General features: G+C 36.7%; 1 protein-coding gene across 3 annotated transcripts in view; it reads left to right on the top strand.

The window, feature by feature from the left end:
- The window catches only part of EPS15 (epidermal growth factor receptor pathway substrate 15), a 146,039-nt gene extending 120,325 nt beyond the window's left edge, over nt 1-25,714 (top strand). For 2 of the 3 annotated variants that reach the window (XM_045035808.1, XM_003990092.6), the window contains exons 22-25: nt 14,121-14,197; nt 16,960-17,122; nt 21,541-21,734; nt 24,081-25,714. In XM_045035808.1, coding sequence (XP_044891743.1) covers nt 14,121-14,197; nt 16,960-17,122; nt 21,541-21,734; nt 24,081-24,227 — 581 coding nt within the window. In that variant the 3' untranslated portion in view covers nt 24,228-25,714. The remainder of the gene's footprint in view (nt 1-14,120; nt 14,198-16,959; nt 17,123-21,540; nt 21,735-24,080) is intronic. The other variant, XM_045035809.1, reaches the window with a different exon arrangement.
- Nucleotides 25,715-27,113: the final 1,399 nt, after the last annotated feature.

Below are 27,113 nucleotides of genomic sequence, written 5' to 3'. Positions count from 1 at the left end.
GGAAGTTCATCAAAACTGTAAAAATTTAAAGGAAAGGGAGATCACCTCCAATCAGGGTAAATCATGAATGATTTCAAAGCAGAAGGTGGCTTTTGTGGTATGCCTTGAAAGAATGGGTTAGAATTTTAGTTAAGTACATATGGAAAGAGAGTAAATGAAGCAAAGAGAGCAACATGAGCAAGGAAGGGAGGCAGGACTTACAGGGCATGTTCAAGGAAAACCAGGTGTTTTGATAAAGCTTATTTATAGATAGAAGAACCATCAGGTTAAGGCTGGTGTAGTAGATTGCAGGCTTACTGTGGGTGTCTCTTGCTTTTGTTTCTAGTTCCTAACTAATTTTATGTAAAGCGTTAGAATAAATGACTATAATAGCCTGAGAGGGAACTACCATTCATTGTTGTTAATCATCTTAATAACATACCGTTTATTGCGCTCTTGCACAGTCTCAGTACTACATGGGCTAGCTGTTTTCCAATACCTGGTCTCATTTAAATCTCACAGCAACTACATGAGGTAATTGGTATTATGTTTATTGTGCAGACAAGGAAAATCAAAACATGGAGAGATGAAACTGTTTCACAAGGTTAAAGAAGAGTAATGAATGGACCCACGTTCAAATGAGGTCTCCGGTTTCCCATTGACCTCTTGGGTCATTCCTTTTGTCTCCTTTGCTGATTCTTCCTCTCTTCTCCAACTTCTTCATGTTTTATTACTCTAGGTCTTAGACTCTGGACCTCTTTCTTCTCTATCTGTATTCCCTTGGGGACCTTATCTGATTTCTTGGCTTCACATACCATATATATGCTCATTTAGATCTCTAGCCACATCTTTTTTCCTGAACTCTAAACTCATATATCCAACTACCTACTGATACCTGTATTTGAATATCTGATAGGTATAGCTAACACATATGTCTGCCACTGAACACCTAGTCTTCCTCTCCCAACCTGCTTCTCTTGCAACTTGCTCCATCTCAGTTCATGGTAATTTCATCTTTAATGTTGCTAAGACCTAAAACCTTAGCATCATCCTTGGTTCTTCTTCTCTTATGTTATCCATAATCTGCCAAGAGATCTTACTGGCTCTACCTCCAGATTATATCCAGCAAAAGATTTACAATGGCCTATACCTTTCTAACAGTATCTCTTACCATTATTCCCTTTACTCACTCTGCTCCAACCACACTGGCTCTCTTGCTGTTGCTGAAACAACAGGCCAGTTTCTTAGGCCCTTAGCTGTTCCCTATTTCTGGGATGATCTTTGTCATATATCCACTTGATTTGCTACATTACCTTAACAAATCTTTGCCAAAATGTCCCCTTGTCAGTGGGGCATATTCTGGCCCTATTTAACATTTATGAGTTCCCACCTAGCCTAACATTCCTCCCTTACTATTCTCTACTCTTTATTTTTTCATTATGGCTTACTACTTTCTAGCATACTAAATAAGTTACTTTGTTTTTCTCTATCTTTCTCCTCCTCCTGCCACTAGATTTTAAGTCCCAGGGAATTTGGATCTTTGTATTCACTGGTGTGTCCTAAGAACTTTAAACCATACCTGAGCACATAATATGACTGAATGAATGGATGAATCAGTTACTCTTCCTACAGAACATATAGGATGGGAATAGGGGGTGGTGGGGGTTGTTTAACAATTTTGTCCTGATAGTGGGTTTTTTAACATTGTGTTAAGATATACAAAACATTTACTGTTTTAACCATTTTTAAGTATATAGTTCATTGGTGCAAGTATTACAGCCATCCATTTCCAGAACTTGTTCATCTTTCAGAACTGAAACTCTGTATCTGTTGAATAAGAACTCTTCATTAGCCTCTCCCATTAGCCCCTGGCAACCACCATTTACTTTCTGTGTTTATGAATTTGACTCCTCTGCATACCTCATAAATGGAATCATACAGTGTCTGTTATTTTGTGACTGGCTTATTTCACGTATCATTATATCCTCAAGATTCATCCATATTGTAGTGTGTATCAGAATTTCTTCCCTTTTTAAGACCGAATAATATTCTTTTATATATATGTACCACATTTAGTTTATCTATTTATCCATCAGTAGATACTTGGGTTGTTTTCCACGTCAGCCATACCATTTTACATTCACACCAGCAGTGGACAAGAGTTCCAATTTCTTTATATCCTTGTCAACACTTACTGCTTTCTGGTTTTTGATACTAGCCACTCAAATGGGTATGAAGTGGCATCTCATTGATTTAATTTGTACTTCCCTAATGATTATGATATTGAGCATCTATTCATATACTTATTGGCCATTTGTTTATCTTCTTTGGAGAAATGTCTATTCAAGTACTTTGCCGTTTTCTCAATCAGTTGTTTGCTTTTTTGTTGTTGAGTGGTAGGATTTATTTACTCTGGATATTAACCCCTTCTGAAACATATGATTTACAAATATTTTCTCTCATTCCATGTGTTGCCTTTTCATTCTTTTGATACTGTTTGTTGGTGCTTAAAACTAATTTTATTTAGTATAGTCCAGTTTATCCACTTTTAATTTTTTTGCCCATGCTTTTAGTGGTGTGTCCTAAGAACTTTAAACCATGCCTGAGCACATAATATGTGCACATAAACATTTCAAGAAAGTATAGCTAAATCCAGTGTCATGAAGATTTTCTCTATGTTTTCTTCTAAGAGTTTTATAGTTTTAGGTCTTACATTAGGTCTTTGATACATTTTGAGTAAATTTTTTGTATTTGTTGTAAGTAAGGTAAGGTAAGAGTCCGACTTCATTCTTTTGGCATGAATACTCAACTTTCCCAATGCCATTTGTTGAAAGGACTTGGCCTTTCCCCATTGAGTGGTCTTGGCATCTTTGTAGAAAATCTTTTGAATATATGTGCAAGAGTTTATTTCTGGGTTCTCTCTTCTATATCATTGGTCTAAATGTCTGTCTTTTTTTTTTTTAATTTTTTAATGTTTATTTTTGACAGGGAGAGAGAGACAGAGCATGAGTGGGGGAGGGGCAGAGAGAGAGGGAGACACAGAATCTGAAACAGGCTCCAGGCTCTGAGCTGTCAGCACAGAGCCCGACGCGGGGCTCGAACTCACGGACCGTGAGATCATGACCTGAGCCGAAGTCGGACGCTCAACCGACTGAGCCACCCAGGCGCCCCTAAATGTCGGTCTTAATGCCAGTACCACACTGCTTGATTACTGTAACTTTGTAGTAAGTTTTGAAATCAGGAAGTTTGATACCTGTAACTTTGTTATTCTTTTTCAAGATTGTTTTGGCTCTATGGGTTCCCTTGAGATTCCATGTGAATTTTAGGATGAATTCTCTATTTATGTGAAAAATATCATTGGGGTTTTGATAGGAATCGCTTTGAATCTGTAGATTGCTTTGGATAGTATTAACATGTTAACAATATGAAGTTTTTCAACCCATAAAGTGGCCTGTCTTTCTATTTATTTGTATGCTTCATTTCTTTCAGAATGTTTCATAGTTGACAGCATACATGCCTTCCTTAGTTAAGTTAATTTCTGAGTATTTAATTCTTTTTTATGCTATTATAAATGAAATTGTTTTCTTAATTTCTTTTTCAGATTGTTCATTGTTAGTATATAGAAATGCTACTGATCTTGTGCGTTGATTTAGTATCCTGCTTTGCTGAATTCATTTATTGTAAACAGGTTTTTGTGTGTGTGTGTATGGGTTTTCTACATGTGAGGTCATACTGTCTGCAACAGAGATAATTTTACTTCTTCCTTTCCAATTTGGATGCCTTTTTCTTTTCCTTGCCTAATTGCTCTGACTAGGACTTCTATGATGAATTGGAGTGGTGAAAAGTGGGCATCCTTGTCTTGTTACTGATTTTAGAGAAAAAAAATCTCAGTCTTTCACCATTGAATATGTTCACTGTTTGCTTTTCATATATGGCCTTTACGATGTTGAAATAGTTTTCTTCTTTTCCTAGTTTGCCAAGTGTTATTTTTATCATGAAAGGATGTTGAATTTTGTCAGATGCTGTTTCTGCATCAATTAAGAGGATCATGTGGAGTTTTTTCCTTCATTCTGTTAATGGAGTGTATTTTATTGATTGATTTTCATGTGGAACCATCCTTACATACAAATAAGAACCTGTATCCTGTTAGCCTGCTGTTAGCATGCTGCTTATGTGTTGATTTGAATGAGGATCTTAGAACCAAAAACTCTTTTGAGTTGAGTAGGCTACCTATTAGTGGTATCTGGGGCTGAGACCTTACACAGACCCAAAGGTATCAGAGGTTTGAACTTTCTTTTACTTTTTTTCTTAACAGCTATACACAAGGTCATCCAAAGTTCGTTTTTGCATCTTCCTCATTTAATCTTTTCCGTGGTTATAGAGACAGGTACTGTTCTTTCTCATTTTAAGGATGAGGAAAATGAAACATAGGTTAGGCGGTTTGCCGAAGGCTGCATTACTTATTGCAGTGTCCGACCCATGTCTTATTTCAGAGCTCATGCTATTAGCCACTTTGTTATGGTGCTTCTGCCTTATCTTCTCATCCAATTCTCACAATATAAAAATGGCAGTAAGGTTATTCACAGATATTTTTCTCTCTCTCAAACTTAACATTGCTGACTTTGTTAGAACTGGAAGCAATCATAGACCTGCTATAGGCCAGAGTTTTCATATTATTTTTCACAAAACTAGTTTCCGGGTAGGTCTTCAGAGAGTTGGCAGATTCTTGTTTCATATTTTTTAAATGTCTTTGAATTTGTAAAAATATATATGCATTCATATATGTTACAAACCACATTGACATATTGTAGTGCATTGGTGTTTTAAAGTACTATCAGGTTAAGTGGTTTTTATGCAAACCTCTGGATATAAATTATTTTCAACTACTCTGAGATTACAAGGCTCTTGTTTTAAAATGTATATAACTACTTCTTTGGATGAATTGTTTTTCAGATAGAGCAACCAAAACCAACTACAGAAATAAGTTCAACTCCTGACTTTAAACATTTCTGTTGATCAAAATTGCTTCATGTTTTCACTGTCATCATAAGTAAATATTATAAATTTGTACATAAAATGATTTTAGAGTTATTTTTTTTAAGTTTATTTATTTATTTTGAGAGAGGGAGCACTCCTGAGTCCTCATGAATGGGGAAGGAGCAGAGAGAAAGGGAGAGAGAGAATCCCAAGCAGGCTCCCCACTGTCAGCGCAGAGCTCCACGCGGGGCTCGAACTCACAAACCATGAGATCATGACCTTAGCCAAAAATCAAGAGTCAGATGCTTAACTGACTAAGCCACCCAGAGTTAATTTTTGAAATCCCATTTACTTGTTCCATATATTGGCATTTCATTTAAGATTTGAACACTGTTATCTAGCCTCATTTCCTAAAAATGGAAGGAAAAACTGAGCCCCAGGGCTACATATCCGTTTGTTTCTCACTCCATTTCCACTGATTTTCCTCTGTGTTATCCTGCCTCTTTATTTATCTACAATGTAAGTGAAAAAAATAACTCCTTGGAACCCAAAATTTGATAAAGGGTACTGAGAGCATAGGAGAAACAATCAAATGAAAAATGTTAAGAAATTAATACATATTAGTAAGAAATTTGTAGAAGATCCATGAAAGACTCTTGGTGGAGAAAATTCCAGACTTCAACTCCTATTTCAACAACAACAACAAAAATTAGGAAAGAGTGGGTTATTTAATCACAAGCAGTAACTTTGGAATTTATCAAGTATAGCAGCTTTTTAAAAAATAAATGAATCGGGCGCCTGGGTGGCGCAGTCAGTTAAGCGTCCGACTTCTGCCAGGTCACGATCTCGCGGTCCGTGAGTTCGAGCCCCGCGTCAGGCTCTGGGCTGATGGCTCAGAGCCTGGAGCCTGTTTCCGATTCTGTGTCTCCTTCTCTCTCTGCCCCTCCCCCGTTCATGCTCTGTCTCTCTCTGTCCCAAAAAAAATAAATAAACGTTGAAAAAATAAAATAAAATAAAATAAATGAAGACCCTTAGAGAGCTTTTGTTTATATTGGTTATATCAGTACTAACCATATTAGACTAAAGTACTAACCATATTAGAAATTAAAACTGCGAATTTAAAAAGTTTTTAATTTCTTTTAAAAACATGATAATAAACCCATTACATATTAACATAAGTAACATATTTAAGAAAAATAACTTCAGGGGCGCCAAGGTGGCTCAGATCATGATCTCACAGTTTGTGCGTTTGAGCCCCATATCAGGCTCTGTGCTAACAGCTCAGTTTGGAGCCTGAGCCTAACAGCTCAGATTCTGTGTCTCCCGCTCTTTCTGCTCTCCCTCATTCGTGTTCTCTCTCTGTATGTGTCTCCCAAAAATAAATAAAAGGTTAAAAAACTTTTTAAAAAATGAAAAATAACTTCAAACCAAAAAAAAAATTATAAGAGTAGCATTGTTCATACATTTTTGTGAAACTCTTTAAATGTCTGCCTTAACAGAAGACAGCTGGATTCTCATATCTACTTCTGCATTCAGTCTGCTGCACTGTATTGTTTTGCTTCAAATATGTGAAATGAAAAAGATCCGGCCTCACACAGATAGGTAGTTGGAAAAAGGAGGAATATTTCAACAACCTTTTTAAAGATAATTGTGGATATTCTTTTTTGTTATTATACTACATTTCAACATATTTTAGTTTCTTCAAAGTTAGTTGTAGTATTGTACATGAAACTGTATTGAGGACCTTTCTTTTTTTTTCTTCTTCTTTTTTTTTTCTTTTTTTTTTTTTTTTTTACCTTTTTTTACAAACCCTTGTGTTGAGGATTGACGTTCAGTAGATCGCAGCGAGGGAGCTGCTCTGCTAGGTATGAAACCCCGACCCAGAAGCAAGCAGGTCGTGTAAGAATAGTTTAGCACCAGGTTCCCCACGAATGTGCGTTGTGTGATGGGTGAGGGGGCGGCCCCCTTTCCGGCCGCGCCCCGGGAAGAGGGTTGTATTGAGTACCTTTTATACTCTGTTACATTAAAATCCATTGGTCTGTCTTGTACTTTGAATGAATCTTTTACCTATATATGATTTTGTAACTTGCATTGATCATTTGGGAAATCTTGGTTCACTGAGTTATGCATATCTTACAAATGCTGACACATTTTAGTATAAATATTTTTAAATTACATTTATTGGGGCACCTAGATGGTTTAGTCAGTTAAGCGTCTGACTCTGGACTTCAGCTCATGTCATGATCTCACGATTCATGGGATCAAGCCCATGTTGGGCTCCGCACTGGCGACGTGAAGCCTACTTGGGATTCTCTCTCTCTGTCTCTGTCTCTCTCTCTCTCTGTCTCTCTCTGCCTCTCCCTTGCTCACACTCTCTTTCTCTCTCTCTCTTAAAATAAATAAACTTAAATTTTTTTTTAATTAAAGTTAAATTTATTAATATCACCATCCATCTTATCAGAGTCTTTAAGTATTGGTGTAATATTAAGATTAGGGGCAAATACAACTTTCCAAGATACTGATTTTTACTTGAATTTTTATCATCTGCAACAAATACTGTCAGTTGCTTTCCTTAAAGTGACAGATTCCCTGTTTATTTTGGAAGAAATGTTGCCAAATACCCAAATCTGAATAATCATTGTTTCTCTGTTATTTCTTTCAAGTAAAAAGGACATTCCATGAAAAAAGCAGCTAGTTCAACCTGTTTCTCACACCATCATGCAAGTGCTTTTCCTCCAGATAGCGATCATACTTGCTACTCAGCAGAGGTGCTTTGTGTGTATTTCCCATTTTGTTACTCAGAATTACAAGAAGATGTGTGCCTTGGGATCACAATTTATTAAAACTAATAATTTGTATTGGTTATCCAGAACAGACATTTTTAAGTGCAACTGTCCTTTATTTTTCTCCTCCCTGCAAGTTTGTGATGGAGAAAAATACAATGGTTATCAAATAGTACAGTTTGGTGCTGCTGCCTTGATTCCCAGTAAGGCATCAGCAGTTTTATCTACCATTGGTTTTGCAACATAGTTGTAAATATCAGCACATTAAGAAATATAAATAACATCTTAATATTCTGAAAATAGTTTTCACTTTATAGATCTTCCTAAACAGGTCTTAGGGACCTCTGGGGTCCACACCTTGAGAACTTCTGATCTAATATGAACTGAGAGATTTCCTGTTGCTCTGGTCTCTGTTCCCTCAGGACAACTTGCTCCCGGGGGGTATCTGGGACAGATGTCTCCTTTTGTTCAAAACAGGAGCAAGAGAACAATCTCAGTGTTCTGGAGAAAAAGCTTAAGAGTAGAGGTTATCTTTTTAGTTCTGTATTAGCCTGGTGCTTTTGTTCTTCTCAAAATACACACTTCTTGTGGTGGGGATGTCCAATTCTGTGCCTTCAGCTACAGCCTGTTTCCTGATGACTCCTATTTAGCCTTCTAGTGTTGAACTCTCTCCTGAGCCTTCAGTGCCTTCGAGTTACCCGCTGGGTATTTCCCCTTAGGTGTCAAGCTTAAAAGTTGAAATGATCATCTTTTCCAAATACTCTCTCCTTCAAAGTATTAGCATTTTTACTTTCTGTGCTAATGATACAGTTAGCCAATCATCTTAGACTTCTCTGTCATTCCTCACCTTCAATAAATTGACAAATCCTGTTGTTTTACCCCCAAATGGACCCTGATTGTTCCTCTTATGCTCAACTTTGCTTGAGATTCTTACTTTGTTTCAGTTGGAGTGTGATATTAAATTGCTTCCGTTCTTTTTTTACTTGATAATCTGTCATCTATGTCACTGCTAGTATAGTCTTTAACCTGTTTTTGTTTGCTTGTTTGTTTGTTTGTTTGTTTAAGAGAGAGTATGAGTGGAGGAGAGGGGCAGGCAGGGAGAGAGAATCTTTTTTTTTTTTTTTTTTAATTTACACCCAAGTTAGTTAGCCTATAGTGCAATGATGATTTCAGGAGTAGAACTCAGTGATTCATCCCCTACATATAACACCCAGTGCTCATCCCAGCAAGTATCCTCTTAAGTGTCCCTTGCCCATTTAGCCCATCCCCCCACCCACAACCCCTCCAGCAACCCTCAGTTTGTTCTCTGTATTTAAGAGTCTCTTATGTTTTGTCCCCCTCCCTGTTTTTATATTATTTTTGCTTCCATTCCCTTATGTTCACCTGTTTTGTATCTTAAATTCCACATATGAGTGAAGTCATCTGATATTTGTCTTTCTCTGACTGATTTGGCTTAGCACAATACACTCTAGTTCCATTCAGTGTTACAAATGGCAAGATTTCATTCTTTGTGATTACCAAGTAGTACTCTATTGTTTGTGTGTGTGTGTGTGTGTGTGTGTGTGTGTGTGTGTGTTTGCGTGTGTGTGCGTGTGTATACACATATGTACCGCATCTTCTTTATCCATTCATCAATTGATGGACATTTGGGCTCCTTCCATACGTTGGCTATGGTCAATAGCACAGCTATAAACATTGGGGTGCATGTGCCCCTTCAAAACAGTACTGCTGTATCCTTTGGATAAATACCTAGTAGTCCAATTGCTGTAGTTCTATTTTTAATTTTTTGAGGAACCTCCATACCGTTTTCCAGAGTGGTGGCACCAGTTTGCATTTCCACTAGCAGTGCAAAAGGGTTCCTCTTTCTCTGCATCCTCGCCAACATCTGTTGTTGCCTGAGTTGTTAATTTTAGCCATTTTGACAGGTATGAGGTAGTATCTCATTATGGTTTTTATTTGTATTGGGGAGAGAGAGAATTTTTTTAAGCAGGCTGCATGCTCAGTGGGGAGCCTGGCACAGGCTCAATCCCACGACTCTGGGATCATTACCTGAGCCAAAATCAAGAGTCAGATGCTCAACTAACTGAGCCACCCAGGCACTTGTATGTTTTTAACTTGAGAGAGAGATCTTTCTTAACATTTGATCATGTTACTAACCACAAACCTAAGTTGCTAGCCCTGTTCTCCACCCATACATGTGTATGTAATTTTTTCAAATTTATTTATTACCTATATTCTTTAAAATGATGTTTACTATATTACCTATATTATATTTTTATTATATGTATATATATTTAATGGTCTTTTACTTAATGTGTCACAGGTGTATGTCTGAAAGTAAAGTTGTTCACCCTATGAAATATAAAACAGTACTAAATATCTTCTGGGTATCACATCTCTGTTAATAGCATTACCATTTACTCAGTTCCCCAAGCAGAGACCTGGGAGTCATCCTATGTTGTATCCCTACACTCCCATCCCAGAGCTTCTGGGACATAGCAGAGTCTTATCAATTGACTGCAGAAGCAATAAATAAATGATTTGTCTCAAATCTGCTACACTGGCATAAGATTTTGAATTGAATGGAAGTGTAAACAGTTTAGAGAGGGGTTGTCATGATTAGGACATGAGTGCCTGAGTCCAACTGTCTGGACTTATTCAGATAAAATTGCTGAGGTGCCTGGGTGGCTCAGTTGGTTAAGTGTCCAACTGTTGGTTTCGGCTCAGGTCATGATCTCACAGTTCATGGGTTTGAGCCCTGCATCGGGCTCTGTGCTGATAGTGCAGAGCCTGCTTAGGATTCTCTCTTTCATTCTCTCTCTCTGCCCCTCCCATGTGCTCTCTCTCACTCACTCTCTCTCTCTCTCTCTCTCTCTCTCAGAATAAATAAATAAAATTTTAAAAAGTTGCTAATTCTTTAGGTTTTCTTAGTCTCCATTTCCTAAACAATAAAATGAGGTTAATAGTTCTACTTAATGGGTTTGTTGGGTAGATTAAATGAGATGATGTATGTTAAGGTATTTATTGTGGTACCTATCACAGTAAATGGTAGCTACCGTTACTACTACTACTGCTGCTACTGCTACTGCTATTGCTACTACTACTTTTTCGTTTAATGATTTCCAAATCCTGGCTAATGTTACTGATTAATGTTACTTGTAATATACTCTTTGATAGTTCCAAGTGAAATAGGGACAAGAGAGAGAGAGAGAGAGAGAGAGAGAGAATAAGAATTGTTGCCAGCTGTCTTTTCCTGGAAAGGAATCTTTTAGTCCAAGATTGTTTTCTCTTCTTTTTGGTTTTTAAAACCCTTTTGTTTGTGAAATGAAAAATGTACTCTTTTAGTTATTTTTGTTGAGCAGATATCTGTCCCTTCCCCCGACTTTATGTATGTATGTTGGTTTTTAATGTATTTACTTAGTTTACTTATTCACAAAATCCTAACATCTGGAAACCACTGAGACTCTTAGAGGTGGCATTATACACCCAAGGTCACAATGTTTGCCTTCTTTATTCTCACCCCTATATCTCTGCTATTTTTCACCAAGAAGTTTAGAGGTTAGCCAGGAAAAAAAGATTAATCCCATAGAACAGGAAAAATGTAAGCTTTCAAAATAATTATAAACCTAAAGATAAACTTTTGTTCTTAAAAATTAAATGATAAATTACTCCTACTTCTAAAATTTGGTGATTGCAGGGGCACCTGGGTGGCTCAGTAGCTTGAGTGTCTGAGTTTGGCTCACATCATGATCTTGTGTTCATGGGTTCAAGCCCCACCTTGGGCTCTGTGCTGACATCTCAGAACCTGGAGTCTGCTTTGGAGTCTGTGTCTCCCTCTCTCTCTGCCCCTTGCCAGCTCATGTTCTGTCTCTCTCTGTCTCTCAAAAGATAAAACATTAAAAATATTTTTTTTTAATTTAGTGATTACAATAGAGATAGAAGGACATCAGATATTTTGAATATTTTGCCTCACACTAGGGTCTTTTTATCATTTATCCTTGTGAATAGACACATTGCAGACTGAAAGAATACTAAAGCAAATGCAGGTGACTCAGTTTCTGCATATACTTTATTTTGGCTTGCAAAAGTTCTTTTACAAGTTTTTTACAAGTTCTTTTACTCTCTCACTGCCCTTCCCCCACACGTGTGCTCCTTCTTTGTTTATTATTTATTAATAAATAATTTATTATTTAATAAATAAACATTTTTTAAAAAACCTAGTTTCCCTTAGGGCACCTGGGTGGCTCAGTTGTTTAAGCATCTGACTCTTGATTTCAGCTCAGGTCATGATTTCAGTTTGTAGGACTGTGTCTTGTTACATGGTCTGGATAAGCTCGTACTCAGTGAGTCCTTCCAGTTTCTAGACAGGCCTCTACTTCACATCAGCCATGATCAGCATCTTAGAAAATTCTTGCCAAAGTCTTAATCCCCCACTTTGGGCAAAAGTGCTTTGTCATTCATCCAGGATACATTCCCCAGTGTTTGGACCAATGCTGAATAGGTCGTTTATTCTGATGAAGAAAGTGTAGAAAAACTCCAGTAAACTATATTTAGCATATTCTTTATACACAAATGTCATGTGTTTTATTAATGTCTTTCACAGTGTTAAAGTATTCACAGTATTTCAGTCAAACTTGACCTAACTCAACACTGTTGCCATGTGTGTCATGACTTCTTGTAAGAGTTGTGGCAGAAAACAAGCATGAAGCAGGTTTTCTAGTCCCTCCAAGGAAATGAGCCAACTCCTTCTCCCTCATTACCATTCTACCACTCAGGAGAACATCTGTACACTGGTTGTGCCTCAGTTGCTGTGGTATCAGCAATAACAGGCGGAGAAGGAAAAAGAAGGGAAAGCCTAGAACAACAGCCATGACTAGGCTGGTCCCCGGGCTGTGTAGTTATAAAAAAATATCTTTTATGGCTAACGTGTAGAATTTCCTGTAACTCTGGATTTTTTTCCTCTTCAAGATCAGAGTTGTTATATTTCTAAAGGACTGATTTTCTTTATGCTTCTTCCCACCCCCTTTACCTGCTTCCTCCAGCTCATGACTGTCTTGGTAACAAAGCAACCAAAAGTAATACATGACTTTCTGCCCCTCTTCAGTTTATGTCCATGGTATACTGATTTTTAGAGGTAAAGGCACACTTTACACATTTAAATGGCTATGTGGGCATACTTTTATTTTTTTTTCTTTTCAATTTTATATTTAAATTATAGTTAACATACAGTGCAATAGTGGTTTCAGGTGTAGGATCCAGTGATTCATCACACACTTTTGTTTTAAAACCAATTTGATGTAAAGATGAAGATTTAAGGAAGAATAAGGGAAGTTTTTCAGTGCCTGTTTGCTTGCTCTGTCTTACCCTGTCTGTTGCACTTCTCTTTGCCTTCCTTTGTTTCTGTTTTCCTATATCAAGTAACAATTCCTATAAACATTCTTTGACTTTATTGGTAGTCATTATGCCTGAATAGATGAAACATGGTTCAGAGTAGATCAGTTTATTCCTGCTGAAATGTTAATCCATTTAGCAGTGCACTGTGATCGAACAGAAAACTTCTCGTGCCTGGGAGCAGGTTAAATAATTATGCTTGCAATTCCTGTTCCTTCTGCCTGGAATGTCTTTCTCTTTCCCACCTCCATATATTCCTTGTTTAAAAGACCTATCTCAAATGTAATGGCTTCTTCTCCTAGAAGAAGCCTACAACATGTTCTTGTTAGACTCCTTGTTAGACTGTAAGATTTTGGGGGGTAAGAACTGTATTTTCTTGGACTTGATATTCAAGAAATGTTTTTGACCATTCATTCTTCATTGGATAAGCCATATTCACTTTTTTTAAGGACTTTACAATCTAATAATGGTGACATATCAATCACAGATAACCATAATACAAACTAGAATGCAGTCACTGCCACAAAGAAGGAAGAAATCACTTCTTGCTGTGGGAATTAGAGACACCTAGGTTATCCCAGGCTTTGTGGATTAGACAACATTTAAAATGTGCCATGAAGGATGAGTGTGAAATGTGAAATTAATGGGACCTGGCTTTTTTTTATTTCTTGATGGCTTTATTAGAAATAGTTTAAGTGCATGGGAACTATATGATTTGACATATTCCAAAGCCTTAAACCTAGAATTAGTTTTCTTGTTTTTGATCTGAAATCATTCATGGCTTGATTTATACAAAAGAATGTAATGTATGTGTGTCAGGGGTGAGGTATCAATTTGTTCACTATCTTTGTGGACTTAAGTCACAAATTCAGGAACTGATATTTAGGATTAGGTATTTTTCATCTGTCTGAATGTTTGTACCAACCAAAAGAAGGCATGAAATTCTGAGTATTTCTGTCCTATTGGATTGATTTTCTTTATTCATTTTAGCCACAGATCCCTTTGCTTCTGTTTTTGGAAATGAATCATTTGAAGATGGATTTGCCGACTTCAGCACATTATCAAAGGTAATCTGCAATGATTAAGTGGGAAAGTAAAATATACTGTGTTTCTACCAGTGGAACAATCCTTCCTTTCAGTTATGTAGCCCTCACAGACATTGCAACTTGATTTCAGCAAGTTACTGTAAATGTTGTTTTCAGATAGAAATGATAGATAAGATGGGGCGGCTGGGTGGCTCAGTTGATTGAGCATCTGACTTTGGCTCGGGTCATGATGTCATGATTCATGGGTTCGAGCCCTGCATCAGGCTCTGTGCTGACAGCTCAAAGCCTGAAGCCTGCTTCAGATTCTTTTTTAAAACTTTTTTTTTTAACATTTATTTATTTTTGAGACAGAGAGAGACAGAGCATGAACGGGGGAGGGTCAGAGAGAGGGAGACACAGAATCCGAAACAGGCTCCAGGCTCTGAGCTGTCAGCACAGAGCCTGATGCGGGGCTCGAACCCACGGACTGCGAGATCATGACCTGAGCCGAAATCGGCCGCTCAACCGACTGAGCCACCCAGGTGCCCCTAGATACTGTGTCTCTGTCTCACTCTGCCCCTACCCCACTCATGCTCTGTCTCTCTGACTGTTAAAAATAAACATGAAAAATTTTTTGAAAACAAGGGGCGCCTGGGTGGCGTAGTCGGTTAAGCGTCCGACTTCAGCCAGGTCACGATTTCGCGGTCCGTGAGTTCGAGCCCCGTGTCGGGCTCTGGGCTGATGGCTCAGAGCCTGGAGCCTGTTTCCGATTCTGTGTCTCCCTCTCTCTCTCTGCCCCTCCCCCGTTCATGCTCTGTCTCTCTCTGTCCCAAAAATAAATAAACGTTGAAAGTTTAAAAAAAAAAAAAAAAAAAAAGAAAACAAAAAAATGATAAGATATAATTAAAGTAGACATATTTCAATACATAAAGATGGTGGTGATGGTACAGGTAATTATAATTTTCTACTGACAGTTTAGCTCAACAGCTTCATTTTAAGAGTTTTCTGTCTTTTTTTAAAAAGTATTTATTTTTGAGAGAGAGTGAGGCTGGTGGGGCAGAGAGAGAGAGAGGATCCAAAGCAGGCTCCACATTGCCAATGCAGAGCCCAAATTAGGGCTGTTTAACCTACTGAGCCACCCAGGCACCCCAAGTCTTCTGCCTTTTTAAACATATTTCTTCCAGTTGAAGAGGCACCTGGGTGGCTCAGTCACTTAAGCGTCCGACTTCGGTTCAGGTCATGATCTCACAGTTCATGAGTTCAAGCCCTGTGTCGGGCTCTGTGCTGACAGCTCAGAGCCTGGAGGCTGCTTTGGATTCTGTGTCTCCCTCTCTCTTTCTGACTCTCCCCTGCTCACGCTCTGTCTCTCTCTCTCTCTCTCTCTCTCTCTCTCTCTCTCTGTCTCTCTCTCTCTCTCTCTCAAAAATAAATAAATATTAAAGAAAATTAAATATATTTCTTCCAGTTGAACTACATTTCCCCCCTGTTGACTATCTGGGTCAATAGCTGTAAAATCTGGGCATCATTCTGTCTTCTCTGCATTGGTTACTTCATTTTATGTTTTGAGGCTGTTAGGGTTAGTAGTAAGACATTTAATACACATAGTCCAGCTCTGTATGTCCACTACCTATTTTCCAGTGTAGCTCTAGGATTGATTCAGACCAAAAGAGTAAAATTAGAGTATATGTAAAATTGTCTATATCATCGGTTCTCAGCTGGATGTTATTCCCCCCCCCCACCTTCAGTTATTTGGCATTGTCTAGAGACATTATTGGTTGTCACAACTGGGGAGGGGGACTGCTCATATCTAGTGGATAGAGACTAGGGGTGCTGTTAAACATTCTACAGCACAGTGTCTGTCTCCCCACAACACAGAATTACGTACAGCCCACATTTTAAGTAGTACTGTAGAAAAACACTGGCCTAAATATGATCTAAACCCATCATGTTTGATTCATTATAGAAAAGTGAATCTTTCATTACTCCCGGTATTAGAAAGGCACGTTAAAACTTGTCATTCCATGGGATCAGTTTGCTTTTAAAAATTAACTTTCAAGTTGTTTTTAATGTTTTTCAAGATGCTATTTTCTTTGGCGTTAGTATTAAATCTTTCCTATATTTAAGTACATTGGGAAGTGTGGAATCAGTATTTTTTTTCTTTATCATTTGGATCAAATATTCACTTGAGGAAAAACATATAGTCCCTTTAAAATGGACCTCAGGTGGTATTGTATTTCCTGAAGCTTGAAAAACTTAAAAAAATTCTTTTAATGTTTATTTATTTTTAAGAGAGAGAGAGAGAGAAAGAGAGAGAGAGAGAGAGAGAGAGAGAGAGAGAGAGAGAGAGAGAGATACAGAGTGTGAGCAGGGGAGGGGCAGAGAGAGAGGGAGACACAGGATCCGAAGCAGGCTCCAGGCTCCAAGCCATCAGCGCAGAGCCTAATGTGGGGTCTTGAACTCATGAGCCAAGAGATCATGACCTGAGCTGAAGTCCAACGCTTAACCAACTGAGCTACCCAGGTTCCCCAAGCTTGAAAAACTTTTAATCCAGAGTTGGCTTGTTTTGGTATGATATGTTGCTTTTAATAAGTAGTGATGTTATAATCACTACTCATATAAAACAGTTTTTTAAAAATTTTTCCCTTTTGGCCCTGAATGCAAAGGTTAACATGTCAGTGCTCTCCGAATTGAAATAAATAAAGCTGCATAATAATGAAGATCATTCTTTTAAATGTTACATGACCATATATAATTTGGTTGGTATAATTTATATAGCCACGTATAACATTTCTTTTCAAACAAAGGTCAACGATGAAGATCCTTTTGGTTCAGCCACATCAAGCTCTGTCAATAATGTGGTCATTAAAAAAAATGTGCTTGAGGAAACATCAGTCAAAAGTGAAGATGTACCCCCAGCACTGCCACCAAAGACTGGAACTCCAACAAGACCCTGCCCACCACCACCTGGTACGAGAGTTGGTATCTTTCTTAAGTCAACTGAGATGCTTTTTCTCCTTCTGAAAAATATTGGTGTGGGTCTCATAGACTTAGATAAAGGGCTTTAACCAAAACAAGTCAAAAAAGATGACAGAAACTGTTCTGACCTCCGTACAGAATTACAGACATGTGCCTAAGAGGCTAGCATGGGTAACATGAACCACTTTTCTGGCAAGAGCTCATTTCTTTTTAAATCATTTTAGAGTGACAGTAAATGGAAAGGACAGTATCAGTGAAATGGCTTGCTTTTTGGAAACTCATTGATTACCATTTACCCAACAGTTTTCTCACTTTAGTGCTTTAATTAAATTAATTTCTGTAAGAGAAGATTAAGTTGAAGTCCCCTTCTTTTCCTGCCTAATGCAAAAGTCTTCCTTAAATCCTTTGATGTGACAATATATTGCCTTTTGGTATCCAGAATTCAGCAACATAGCAATTTAAAAGAATGTATTTTTCTTGAAGCAAAGTATTATCTTACCTCACTTAGTAAGAGATTCCTTTATTTTCTAAAAGTAATTTTTTTGGTCCAGGAATAAATTCTTAATGTTTTTAGTTTTTAGTTTTGTTTTGTTTTTAACGAAGATAGTTCACAAGAGGTGGCTAAAAAGGCAATCCCTGAGTAGACATAGTGTTGCTAGGCTGTTATGTGAGAAGACCTATCTGGTACATGGTTATTTTAATCACGTATCACTCCTTGGCAAATTTTTAGCCACAGTAGTTACAGATTTTTATGCTTGCCTTTCATAATAACCTCCCCGTGGTATTTCTTGGGCAGATTATTTTTTTCTTTTTTGACTTAAAAAATTGCATGTACAATTGTTAACACTCAATTGTCTGTTGAAAAATCAGGTAAACAAAGTAAATGATTTCTATCTTTTAAGGAAAAAGAGCCTATATTATATATTTCTAGAAGGTAAGATTGTCAAGAGTATATTAAAAAACAAGTAAGTCAACAAATAATCCCATTGAAAAATGGGCAGAAGACATGGACAGACATTTCTCCAAAGAAGACATTCACATGGCCAACAGACATATGACAAGATGCTCAGCATCACTCTTTGTCAGGGAAGTGCAAGTCAAAACTACATGATGTCACCTCACACTTGTCAGAATAACTAAAATCAAAAACACTAGAAACACAAGTGTTGATGAGGTTGTGGAGAAAAAGGAACATTTGTGTACTGTTGGTGGGAATGCAAGCTGGTGTGGCCAGTGTCAAAAATAGCATGGACATTACTCAAAAAATTAAATATAGAAATACCATGTGATCCAGTATTTCCACTACTGGGTATTTACCCAAAGAATATGAAAACACTAATTTGAAAAGATTTATCCACCCCTACTTTATAGCAGCATCATTTACAATAGCCAGGATATGGAAGAGCCCAGATGTCCATCAACTGATGATTGGATAAAGAAGATGCAGTATGTGTGTGTGTGTGTGTGTGTGTGTGTGTGTGTGTGTGTGTGTGTGTATATATATATATATATATATATATATATATATATATAGTGGGATATTACTCAGCCATAAAAAAGAATGAAATCTTGCCATTTGCAACAACATGGATGGATCTAGAGAGTATAATGCTAAGTGAAATAAATCAGAGAAAGACAAATACCGTATGATTTCACTCATATGTGGAATTTAAGAAACAAAACAGATGAATAAAGGAAAAAAAAAAAGAGACAAACCAAGAAAGAGACTCTTAACTGTAGAGAATAAACAGATCGTTACCAGAGGGGAGGTGGGTGGGGGATGTGTGGAATAGGTGCAGGGGATTAAGAGTTACAGTGATGAGCACTGAGTAATATATTAGAATTGTTGAATCACTACACTGTACACCTGAAACTAATATGATACTTTATGTTAACTATAATGGACTTAAAATTAAGAAAAAAAACACAAATGAGTCAATTAGCTTATTTAAGTTTTTTTGTTTTTTGGTTTTTTTAAATTTTTAACATTTATTTATTTTAGAGAGACAGAGTATGAGCAGGGGAGGAGCAGAGAGAGAGAGAGACACACAGAATTCGAAGCAGGCTCCAGGCTCTGAGCGGTCAGCGCAGAGCCTGACGCGGGGCTGGAACTCACAAACTGTGAGATCATGACCTGAGCCAAAGTCGGATGCTCAACCAACTGAGCCACCCAGGCACCCCTTATTTAAGTTTTATACCTGTATGATGCCAACAGAGAAATTATTTTTTTAAATCCTAAGTAAAATAATATATAATCTAAGGATTTTCATCAAAATGAGTATACATCACTATAGAAGTGTCAAGGAAAAAAGGATGGTTTGTTGGAGAGAGCTTAAAGAGACTGGGAGCTTAAAGATCTGGGTGCTAAATCTGAGTGTCCTCAGACTAGCTCTGTGATCTTGAGTGTGTAATTTCTTTAAAAAATTTTTTTTTTAATGTTTATTTTTGAAGGAGAGAGAGACAGAGTGTGAGTGGGGGAGGGGCAGAGAGAGGGAGACACAGAATCTGAAGCAGGTTCCAGGCTCTGAGCTGTCAGCACAGAGCCCAACACGGGGCTGGAACTCACCGCGAGATCATGACCTGAACTGAAGTTGGACGCTTAACCGACTGAGCCACCTAGGTGCCCCTTGAGTGTGTAATTTCATATGTCTGAGCCTCAGCTGTCTGAGCTGTTAGATGGTGGCAAAAACTCCCAATTTCGCCTACCTTCACAGGATTGTTAGAAGGATCGATATGAACATCTTTTGTAAGCTGCTACAGTGATGAAAAGACTCTGTTATGATTGCTATTAGCAGCTTAACAAATTTTAGGAAAAATACGTATTTGAAAATATTTAACACCTGTATGTGTTATTTTCCTTCAAGAAGTACTAAGTTAAGACTTTAAAATTAGAGAACTTGTTTGAAAATGGTGATGAGTTGAGCGACAGCAAAACACTGTGGTTTGATCAAAAATTAGTTTATCAGCAACCACAAAAGTTTAGGCCCTGGGCTTCAAAACATTCTCTTCATTCTTCAATTTGAAATATCGTAGGTGGCAAAAAGGAGGTGGGGTACTCCAAGGTAAGTTTTAATCATGTTCCCAGGTATTAGATAGATAGATTGATCCAGAGAAAAATCAGAAGAATATAGTCTTTTATTTTATTTTATTTTATTTTATTTTATTTTATTTTATTTTATTTTATTTTTACTTTTACTTTTATTTTTTTAATTTACATCCAAAATAGTTAGTGTATAGTGCAACAATGATTTCAGGAGTAGATTCCTTAATGCCCCTCATCCTCCCTCCCACACCCCCTCCAGTAACCCTCTGTTTGTTCTCCGTATTTATGAGTCTCTTATGCTTTGTCCCCCTCCCTGTTTTTATATTATTTTTGTTTCCCTTCCCTTATGATCATCTGTTTTATCTCTTAAATTCCTCATATGAATGAAGTCATATGATATTTGTCTTCCTCTGACTAATTTTGCTTAGCATAATACCCTCCAATTCCATCCACGTAGTTGCAAATGGCAAGATTTCATTCTTTTTGATTGCCAAGTAATACTCTATTGTATATATACTGCATCTTTATCCATTCATCCATTGATGGACATCTGGGCTCTTTCCATAGTTTGGCTATTGTTGATAGTGCTGCTATAAACATTGGGGTCCATGAATCCCTTCAAAACAGCACACCTGTGGGGCGCCTGGGTGGCGCAGTCGGTTAAGCGTCCGACTTCAGCCAGGTCACGATCTCACGGTCTGTGAGTTCGAGCCCCGCGTCGGGCTCTGGGCTGATGGCTCAGAGCCTGGAGCCTGTTTCCGGTTCTGTGTCTCCCTCTCTCTCTGCCCCTCCCCCGTTCATGCTCTGTCTCTCTCTGTCCCAAAAATAAATAAAAACGTTGAAAAAAAAAATTTTTTTTTTAAATTAAAAAAAAAACAAAAACAGCACACCTGTATCCCTTGGATAAATACCTAGTAGTGCAATTGCTGGGTTATAGTCATTTTTCAGAGGTCATTTGCCCTTACTCCTGCTCTATCAGGCTGAGGTTATAACAGCAAAGACCATTTCTGTCTTTATTTTTTGTCATCTCTTCCTGTTTCATCCTTTCCTCTCTCTTCTTGGGAACATGCTGCTTTGGGGAAGACAGGGTTTACTCTCTGGGCAGAAATGATTCCTGGCCCATTCCTTTCCCCTTTGCTGTTTCTTCATTTAGCAACATATAGCTGGAATGTATTTGAGAGGTTGTATATTAAAGAGTTGAGGACTGACCTTTGGTGTGGTCATTAAAGACCATACTAAAAAATGTGCTTTAGGCACTCACCTCCCTTCCCCCACCCCCAGTTCTTTAATGCTCTCTGTGTTCATGTTCTTCTGTGTTTGTTTGCCATTTTTGCATGTTGAGTTAATTGTAATGATTTTGATCCAGGGAAAAGACCCATCAACAAATTGGATTCTTCTGATCCTTTTAAACTGAATGATCCATTTCAGCCTTTCCCAGACAATGATAGCCCTAAAGAAAAAGATCCTGATATGTTTTGTGATTCATTCACTTCTACTACTACCACTGCTACCACTACCAATAAAGAGGCTGACCCAAGCAATTTTGCTAACTTCAGTGCTGTAAGTACTGTGAATGGGCTGGTTGGGGGAAAATATTTCCATTTACAGTTTAAAAGGTTTTCAAAGATTACTTTGGAGTCTGCCAAATTTGCATCATTTCAACTAAATTTACCAACATACAAAAAATGATCTATATTCCTCTCCCAACCAAAATTTCTGTTTGATTCTGTTTTGATGGTTCTAACATTGTTCCATTGCACAAATGATTTTAGTAGTCTTAGTTCTTGTGATATATACCAGTTGTTTTGCAAACCCTTCTCTTAGTCTTAGTAAACATATAAATGAAATCTTGACAGTTATTATTTTGCAAATTGTAATGGATGATGGGCCATTAGAGAGTCATTTGCTGTCTGCCCGCTGGATGAATAATGGCAATAATGAGCTTATGTATTTGTAACTGTGTATGTGTGTTTGTGTATAAAGTTTTCATGATTTCTGGAGACCTGTCAGCAACTATTATATGAGAGGATAAGGCCAAGGATTCTTTGAATAGAAGGCGAAACTCTGTTTTTTATAAGATAGTATTTTTAAAATGTAAATGTTGGTTTTATGAAATAAATACAATTGTCAAGCTAAACAATCTTTTATTATTTGGAGGGCTCTAATTCACAATTAGAAATTCCTTATATTCCATATTTACTCTGCATTCTCCCAGAGCTGACTGAAATAGGCAGACCATTAAAAACAATGGAAAGATGCTGTGATAACCCATAGATAAGGGCTATAAGATCACAGAAAGGGAGTAACCAACTATGGAGGTGTCACTCTGGAGGGACAAAGCAGTGATATATATTCCATCATTATTTATATAAAAACAAAGCTTTTTTTCAAATAAGAATCTTCGAGTAGGTAACAGAAGCTTCATTTCCCTAGATTTTTTTTAGACAATGACTTTCATAGTGCCTCTTCTATAATAAAGGAATTTTCCTCTACTTACCACCTTAGTCCCTTGAGATGTATTTGGAAATAGAAGATCTGGGTAACCCTGGCCACAGTCTGTCTCATGTCTCCCTCAGTATAGCATTGGGTCATTCAACCAGGCAATGTATCCTTATAGCTCTTTCTAGTTGGAAAGGAGGTAGCCAGGAATCTGCATACAGACAAAATTAGACTAAGCTACCTTTCATTCTTTCTTTCTTTTTTTTCCAGCTTTTGACTATGTACTCCATAGTCATAGAAGTCCAGTGGCTTCTTCTGAATGTGAAGGAGCAGAATAAGAATCAATATTTTGAATACTAGAAAATGGAGTGTCAGAATTATACTGACTTAACTTTGTTACATAGAATTTGAGTTGTTTCAAGCAGAGAATCCTGAAATTGCTCTCTTTAGGAAATTATAATCTGCTTATTATAAAATACCTTCTGGCTGTGGTATTTAATATCTTAAATATGATTTCAGCAAGTCAGAATCTTATTGGAATAAGTCTTGAACAATAGTAGAGGCATTATGCTTATTTTATACTTCAGAATTTCAATACAGTATAATATAACGCAACTCATAATAAAAATGCCTGCCTTTTTTCATTATGAAAGATTTGTTAAGTATTGTTAAGTTTCAAACTCCCTCTAACTCACTAGGGAAAAAGCTACCATCTTCAAAAAGCCTGACAATTTCTTTAATTTCATCATGTTATGGTATTCCTTTGTATGACAAGACTTCAAACCAAGGAAAACTTTTTTATTTTGTATCTGTCAGTGTTGCTGTTTGGGGTAGATAAAAATATTTCCCTGACTGATGTTAAGGTTTAAGGTTTATTAATGTTAAGTGTATAGTTTTATTTAGACTGAGTCAAAAAGTTCTCAGTGCCTGCAAAAATCTTTACAATGCATTAAAAAAAATAATTTGGTCCACTTCTTGTTTAGTATACCCAGTATGCTTTTTTTATGTATAGCAAAATCAGCATATTCTTGCTACATAGTTTTTCTGTACATGAGAGCAAGGGTAAGGTAGGAAATCATCAGTAGGATTAAGCTGAAATGATTGATCATGTGAGGATGCTCCCTGAGGTTGAAGTAATTAGTGTTTTGCATTACATTAAAAGGCTAGCCTACCTGTTTGTAAATGTCCTAATTCACCTTAAGCATTTCTACTTTTTAAAAGTGTTTTAATATTTAGTTTTATAGACTTTCTATCAGTAGACTGTAATAACTTTTAAGATTAAACCACATTTAATAACTGGTAAAACTAAGTGTGTTTTCAGGGAAAAAAAAAAATTAACAGGTAGCAAATAAGACTATTCCCAGAGTCCTTGCAGGTGAAACAAGTATTTAATGTCCTTTGTAACAACTGTTTTCCTTCTTTTTGTTTGTTTTACTCATTAACTTGTTTATCCGTCTTAAATGGCAGTATCCCTCTGAAGAAGATATGATCGAATGGGCCAAGAGGGAAAGTGAGAGAGAGGAAGAGCAGAGGCTTGCCCGATTGAATCAGCAAGAGCAGGAAGACTTAGAACTGGCTATTGCACTCAGCAAATCTGAGATATCAGAAGCATGAAGAATTCTCCTGTCCTTTGTCAACCATACAGTATTCTTCTTCCTGAATACTGAAGCTCTTTACAGTGTGTATGAAAACTACCTATGAGCATGGGAATACAAAAGGTTTGCAATTCCTGTAAATGTGACAAAAGTTTGTTTTGGTTTTTTGTTTTTGTTTCTTACTCCATTTCAGATTTGTCTTTTTTTTTTTTCTTTCCACCTATAAAAGCAGTAACCCAGTCAGACAACTTCACCTACACCCCTATTCTGGTGTGCATTTACTGTGAGCTTTTGCCTGCCTGTGCTTTTACTTGTAAAGCTAGAGTACCCAAGCTTCTGCCTTCTGGAATATACAGAAATAGTTTCATCCCTGTGCTACCCTTGTTCTGTAGTTACTCTGATGATAGCCAGTGGGGTTCTTAAAGTTTGCAGTACTCTTCTCTGATTTGAATGGTTGAGGGAGGGGAAGGGAAAGAACATCCTATTTCTTTTATGATAGTGAAAATTGGCTAGTTTAAAGTATATGTTTGTATTTCCTTATAATTAATACCGTTCAATTTGTTTTTTTATAGACAAGGAAAAATATTTTGCGTAAATTGACTCCACTATTGAAAAAGGAATGCTTTAGATTGAACCATTACAGCTTCAGATTCAATCTTGTCCTAAATAAAAATGTTAAAGCCTCATGTGTGAAATATACTTTTAAAAAAATTTCTCTGGATTTAAAGAATTTTAGATGAACAGATTACCTCTCCATAATTTTAAGTACTAGATAGTGGAGAAAACCGTATCACTTAAAGTATCGTCATCAGTATAAGGTAAGCAAAAATCTTAACATGGCAGCCATTCTGCCATTGGTATGGCACTGTCCTCCTTAGTTCATGGTAGGTTTATTTTTGTACTTTGCAGAAGAAACTTTAGCAAGCTAGAACTGGAAGGTACTTTAAATTTTTGTATACATATATTTTTGTTTCCTTTAATGAAGGCTCACTTACTTGAACTGTAAAAACTTCCACTGAATACAAATGAGAAGTGACATGTATTAAATCATATTATTGTTTTTTGTCCATCTTTGTGGTTTAAAATAGTTAATTCTCTTCCTGGGTTTGTTTGTTTGTTTGTTTGTTTGTTTGTTTGTTTGTTTGTTTTTTAACCTATAAATTTGGCAGGCTAGCAAAAAAAATCTTTTTTTTTTTTTAATTGGGAGAGAAGAGACCTACCAAATTGTCAAAGCTCTTCATGTGTTAAAAGCCTGTCTCCTGTAAAACTGACCTAGCAGACAAGCTGAATTTGAAATAGACTGTGGTGTAGGCTGTAAATTGTAGAATAACCTTAGTTTTCTTTTAACATCAGTAATTGACTTAGATAATGTATTGAATACCAAGATGAAAAATGCACCTACAAACTAAAAATCTCTGTGGTCACCAAGTCAAGGTGGTATTGATCTGTGTTAATCAGAGTAACTTATTGCCTAGCCTATGAATAAATTCCAAAATATCCAATTCATTTTATCTTGAAATGGTGCTTTTTTTTCTCTCCACACACAATTTAAAACAAACTTAAACCACATTCTTGCACTGCTTTTTTCTACTTTTATAAATTGAAACATTTCAGCATAGAAGTTATACATATGAAGCAAGGGCTGACTCATAATCGTAAGTCTTTAATTTTGATAAACTAATCCAGTGACCTAAGGATATACTACAAAAGTTGATTGAGAGGGTAGTGTTGGGAGTTGTTAGGTAGTGGTTTTGGGGGTTTTTTTCCTTCCCCTTAAACTTCAGGAAAAAGGTAAGTTGACTTGAATAACCTCTTTTGCACTGGGAAAATGAACAGATGTTTGAAATGCTTTTAAAATATTTTTTTTAATTAAAAAGCCACTCTGGAAAATATTAAATATCTGTAACTTATAAACACCAACTTTCGATGTAATAAATGTACCCTAACCTTATGTTTGTTTAACTGGATTACATAGATTCTTATCTTTTGTTAAAATATGTATACTCAGTGGGCCAATATAATATTAAAGTATGTATATATATTATATACATATGTATGTGTGTGTGTATATATATATATATATATATGTGTATATATATATATATATGTGTATATATATATATATATATGTGTGTGTATATATATATATATATATATATATATATATATATATCTCGCTCCATGCTCACTTGTAGAAAATGAATGTCTTAGAGTCATTTGTAATTACATTTTATGTCGTTGACTCTGGCTGCAGAGCCTGTGCTCTAAAAGGACAGATAAGTATTCCTGAGAGCTAAGTGGCACTACTTAACAAAGTTTTAACCATCTTCCACATACTTGTTCAAATTTATTTGGGCTCTCTATAGACTTTTCTCTTATGTTTCAAACTTCCAAACTGTAGCCTGTAATTATGAGAACAATAAACTTTAAGTAATAATAAAGCATACTATCCATATATCCTATTTGAAATGGAGTTTTGCAGTTCTCTGTTACGTCCATGCTGTTTCCAAGGAGGGGTAGGTATACAGTCAGCACTGATTAATATGTGTAAAGTGCTTGACGTGGTACCTGGTGTAGAGTAAATACTCAATAAATATCAACTACTATTTTTAGTTATCATGTCCTGTTTTTGTGAAAGAAAGATAGGAAATGTGTATGCATAGGGACAGTGTCTGAAACATACATGGCTTTGTGTATATTTGTTGAATGAGGATTTGTGACCTGGACCCTAGGAGGGCACCATGATATAAAAAATTCATTCAGTCCTGGGATTGAATCCCTAGTCTGCCAGTTTGGAGAAAGATATCTTTGAGAAACTTACTTAGCCTCCCTGAGCCTCATTTTCGTTATCTAAATGAATATTGTAATACTTGACTCATAGGATTTTTCTGAAGGATTTCACTTT

Source organism: Felis catus, chromosome C1, assembly GCF_018350175.1.
Source record: "Felis catus isolate Fca126 chromosome C1, F.catus_Fca126_mat1.0, whole genome shotgun sequence".
Lineage (NCBI taxonomy): Eukaryota > Metazoa > Chordata > Mammalia > Carnivora > Felidae > Felis > Felis catus.
The sequence above is the reverse complement of the archived record's forward strand: the minus strand, read 5'-3'. Positions and strand labels throughout refer to the sequence as shown.